Source organism: Antedon bifida, chromosome 2, assembly GCF_963402885.1.
Source record: "Antedon bifida chromosome 2, ecAntBifi1.1, whole genome shotgun sequence".
NCBI lineage: Eukaryota > Metazoa > Echinodermata > Crinoidea > Comatulida > Antedonidae > Antedon > Antedon bifida.
In genome coordinates this window covers 18,456,306-18,461,485 of record NC_136227.1, presented here as the reverse complement: position 1 = coordinate 18,461,485, position 5,180 = coordinate 18,456,306, and the positions used below count along the sequence as shown (strand labels likewise).

The 5,180-nt window shown below is 32.6% G+C and overlaps 1 protein-coding gene across 1 annotated transcript; it reads left to right on the top strand.

Annotated features, from left to right (window-relative positions):
* Positions 1-2,893: 2,893 nt before the first annotated feature.
* On the top strand, positions 2,894-5,180 carry LOC144835495 (cell adhesion molecule 3-like). Its single transcript, XM_078690578.1, has one exon. It carries the CDS (start codon positions 2,894-2,896, stop codon positions 4,313-4,315), a length of 1,422 nt encoding a protein of 473 aa, XP_078546704.1. The 3' UTR covers positions 4,316-5,180.

Genomic DNA, 5,180 nt, shown 5'->3' with positions numbered 1-5,180 from the left:
TGAAAAAATAATTCTCAAGGATGTCGTCAATCAATCAAGTAATTTTCAAGACAATTATCAATTTGCTTATCAGTCTAATAGAAGTGTGGAGGATGCTATTTTAACACACCTAAATAAGATCTGTAATCACTTAGATAAGTCAAGATCATATGTTAGATCTCTGTATGTAGACTTTTCAAGTGCCTTTAACACCATTATTCCTGCATTTCTTGCTCGTCGGCTTAAAGACATGGAGATAAACCACAATATCATCAGGTGGCTGTCCGATTTCCTGAAATGTAGACCTCAGTTTGTAATAGCTAATGGGCACATGTCTGACAGCAGGATAACAAATGTAGGAGTACCTCAAGGCTGTGTAATATCACCTGTGTTGTATTCCCTTTTCACTTCTGACTTTAGGTCACCAAATGAGTCATGTTCTGTGATTAAATATGCAGACGATACTGTTATCACAGGATACATTTTAGGTGATAAGCATGATAATGAATATGACTACCGTAAATTGATATTAGATTTTGTAAATTGGAGCAAATTGAATAATTTAAAGTTAAATGTTGGTAAAACTAAGGAGATGGTCGTAGACTTTAGAGTAAAGAAAGATCCTATTATTCCAGTTCTGATTGATGGTAACGAAGTAGATAGAGTAGAAGAGTATAAAAACTTAGGTTTTGTCATGGACCACAAACTGTCATGGGAAACCAATACAAATAGAATAGTTAAAAGAGCCAATCAAAGAATGTTTATACTTCGCAAAATGAAATCACTTAGTATTGATAGCTCCCTGTTAAAATTGTTTTATACCACCATGGTCCAAAGTATTATGTCTTTCTGTCTGATATGCAATTATGAAAATATTAATAAAAAAGATAAAAAGAAATTGAATCGCATTACAAAGAAAGCTGAATATATTGTTAAAGATCCGTTGGTGCAGTTAGATGAAATATACATAGATTGGATAGTGAAGGCAGCTCATAAAATAATTAAGGATGTTGATCATCCCCTTAGCAAATACTTTATTATCAAACGCAATGGTAGAATACATGTTCCAATAACTTAGAAAAACAGATCAAGATATGCCTTTGTTGCAAATGCTATTCATATAATTAATTCACGTCACCATCGATAAAATGTTATGTAATACAAGACTATGTAAACAATGAAACTTTATAAAAATGTTTTTATATTTTTAATATTTTTAAACGTTTTTAACATTTTTAGCCTATTTGAATTTTAGCAATTTATAAATTGTAAGGTTTTAGGAACATTCTAATGGTTTGAATCCTTTTAAAGCTGTTTTTAATCCCTTTAAAGCTGTTTTAAACTATTTTAAACTATTTTAATCTCCTGAATCCTATTCAATTTTAATACCTTGTCATTTTTACACCGTGTTTCATAACTTATATTTTTTTGTGCAATTATGTGTGTGTACATAATATATTTTATTGTATATCTATTTATTATTTTACTAATTATTGTCAATCTTCAAGAAGAATTTCTGTTGTTATTTTATGATGATGATGGACAAATAAAGCATTTCAGTATTCAGTATTCAGTATTCAGATGAGACAAGAGGCTAATGGGACGCTAGTAACGTCTGCTTTGTCCCCTTTCTTGAACAAAAGAATGATCTTGGCTTCTTTCCATGCTCTTGGTATCTTCTGTAGCACTAAGATTTGGTTGAAAAGTGTTATTAGCTGATTATCTCCTCCCCTCCTTGCTTGATGATGTCGCTTGTAAGTTCATAGTTTCCCGGTGCTTTATTAACCTTCATGCCCTTTAATGCTTCCTCCACTTCTTTTTCCAGTATCGGTGGTATATCTGTATTTCTTGATGAAATGTTTATAATTATGTTCAGACTGTTGGTTGATGATTTGTAGAGATCTTGTTAATTCTTCTCTTCTTTTTATTTTGGATGAACTTCAGCCTGGCTAGTCTTTTGTTGATTTTGAGAGTTGCCCTGACCTATGGTTCTATGGTCACTTTCAATATCTACACTGGTTATTACTTCCCAATTCTTAATTATTCCCCGCTGGTTGCTTAGTATGTAGTCAATCTGGTTTTTGTGTTTACTGTTGGGACTCTCCCAAGTCCAGTACCTAGTCTTGTGTTTTTCGAAATAAGTATTTGCCACTTTTCAATGTTTTCTTGCAAAGTACCTCTATGTATATTAGACAACCGAGCTTGAATATCGTTACAAAATGTAATTTTGTAAATACTGTTAATATTTTGGGTTTTAATTTCAGATGTTGGGAGAGATAGTTTCTTGAGATTTTTATAGTTAATTATAGAATAATGATCGGAAATGCCAGGTGTGACACTAATCACACTGATACATTTCTAGAAATAATAAGGTCAATACAATGACCAACAACATGTGTAGGTTCATTAACCAGGGTGGTTTCTCTACTCTGTGATGTTGTATTTTAATATCACTGATTCATGGTGTTTATCGACAGCTACTGCTGCCCCTTCTGCTTTATGACGATGCATTTGCAATTTCACAAAGAAAAATATTTCTATCTCCCTCTCTCACTTATCTTCTTGTTCTCATCACCGCTTCATATATGCAGATCTCAATTTTTGCGTTTCTCCGTTATTGCCAAATGTTTGCATTGATAGCAGCCAATTTATTTTTAATTTAAATGATTACACATACATTGGGATGAAAACATAACCTTCTAAGCAGATGTAACAAAAACGATGAAGTACAGCATACAAATAACTGAAAACTATATTCATACAAAGCAATCACGCATAACGTTTATATCCTAATAAATATAGTATCGATCGTCCACACAGATCGATAATTGTTGGTGTTATCAGTAAATAAATTCGCATTATGCAGTCATTCAGTATTTTCCGTTCCCAATGTTTGTTTTAGATAAAAACTAAAATGTTTACAAGACACAAACGTTATTTTATACACGTGGAGATCGCTGTATTTGTTTGTTTTGTTATTAATTCCTTAGCAACTCGCATTTCTCAACATCCTGTCGATGTGACGGTCAGAGAGGGTGACAAAGTGGAGCTATCATGTAAGATTCGACGATTAAGAGAGAATCAGGAAGTCTGGTGGTACAAGAATACTTTGGAACTGAGTCATGGAAGAGTTATTTTGCAAGACCCGGTATATTCTCGTTATACTGTTACTTCTTTTCCAGATGGCCTTACTTCCATCTATGTTTTACAAATCTATCCAACTACTCGATCCGATAATGGAGTTTATACTTGCAAAATAGTTTCTGATGCAGATATTGTTCTGGAGTCTGAAAACGCTTCTGTTATAATTTTGGAAGTTCCACGGCAACGTTACCCCGAATGCAGAGCAGAACAAGACACATTCATAGTCAATGATTTGGTTTCGCTAAATTGTAGCACAGAAATAATTCAACCGACTGTAAGTCTGTCCTGGAGCCTAGACAATACTATTGTTGATAGTGAAATATATATTACTGATAAAATAAAAACAATTCAGTACAAATTTCGTGCTAAGAAAACCGACAACCGTAAATCTTTTCTGTGTGTATTGAAATCGGATATGTTAATGTCTTCCAGGAATTGCTCTATTGGTCCCGTTAACATGCTATACAAACCAACTGTAAAAATACACAGTACGTCTAATACAGTTATCGCGGGACGTGAGGTTTTTATAGCATGTAATAGTGACGCCAATCCGCTTGTTAGAGAATATAAATGGAAAATATCACCAGATATGCCGCATAAGTATGTTCATATTGATAAGGAGTCTACACAGGTTCTAAGAATTGTAAATATATCAACTGATCAAAACAATACAATTGTTTCTTGTACAGCAGAAAATGAAGTTGGAAGTGGATTTGACCAGGTTAAGCTTTTTGTCGAAGGCAAAGAACAAGTGAAAGAATCACACCCTGAAAATTTACCAGAAAATGTATCATCTGTTGGAATAAGCCTACCATTACCGATACTTATTGCATGTGCTATCACAAGCATTGTTCTTATACTTATAACTGTTATTGTACCATTATATTTTCTGTGTATATGTAAAAAAGGGAGGGAAACAGAAGCTGAATTAAATGTTCCTATCAATATAACTGAAATGCAAGAAATATTACAACCTGATTATTATTTCGAACCGCGTGATCGAGTTCTTCCTAGAGTACCAGATAATGACAGACAGTTCACTTGGAAAAAACATATTGGTGTTCAAGTTCCTGATGATAATTATGATATAGCTTCTACTTCTTATATGTATTTGACGCTGAATGAACCTAAGCGTTCAAGGCATATTGAACATTATCGGCACTATCATACATTAAATCCTATGCGCTTTTAAATGAGTTTGTGAGTGAATTACTCACAATCATCATAATCATCACCTCATTAACATCAGCATCAATTTCTATCGTCTAATCTTTATCACCATCACAATTGTTATCATCTCCAATCTTATTCTGACTAACAATGTAAATCATCTTTATAATAATCTGAACTGTATATCTATTAAACAGCTATCGTTGGTGTTTGGACCGTTGCTATAGCTTGTTCTGTGATCTATAAACTATAATGCTTTTAAAACAAATTCTAGTTATATTTTAGACTCATATCACCCGGATTCTTTATTTGACTTGGTATATACTAATTATAATTGTAAGCACATAATATGGGCTTCCAATTACATATTACATATTTTGCGTATGTAAATAAGCCTAGGTTTTTTCTCTAAGAAATGATGTAGTTTTTTTGTAGTTTATGCCTTTTCCAATGTTTTATTATATTATTATTATTTTGTAAAGTAAAATTGCAAAACTACCAATACACTGCGAAGGCAACCAATACGACTGATTATTGTTATTGTTGAGGTGTATTGTATTTTTCCGGTTATTGTTTAAAATAAGGTGTTTATTAGAGCGAGATAAATGTTGGCATAATTCGATTGCAGTCTCTGATTTAAACAATTGAGTGTTACTGCATAGTGTTATTACCCATGAGAACTTTATTGATTTATATTAAATATTTTACAGTAATGTTATGCCTACGGTATTTTAAATTATTTAGTTGTACTGTCACAAACAGAGTAGCCCATGTTAAACGAAGATTTCCATTGGTAGATATCAATATTGTATGCTGTTTATTGTCGATCTTTTTATTCTAGCCTTATTTTCCTTCTTATGAACACATCAAAAACCTTTCCCTGAAGA

Bases quoted from the DNA above. Each gene is read 5' to 3' on its own strand.
- LOC144835495 (XM_078690578.1), top strand. From the start codon at position 2,894: ATGTTTACAAGACACAAACGTTATTTTATACACGTGGAGATCGCTGTA.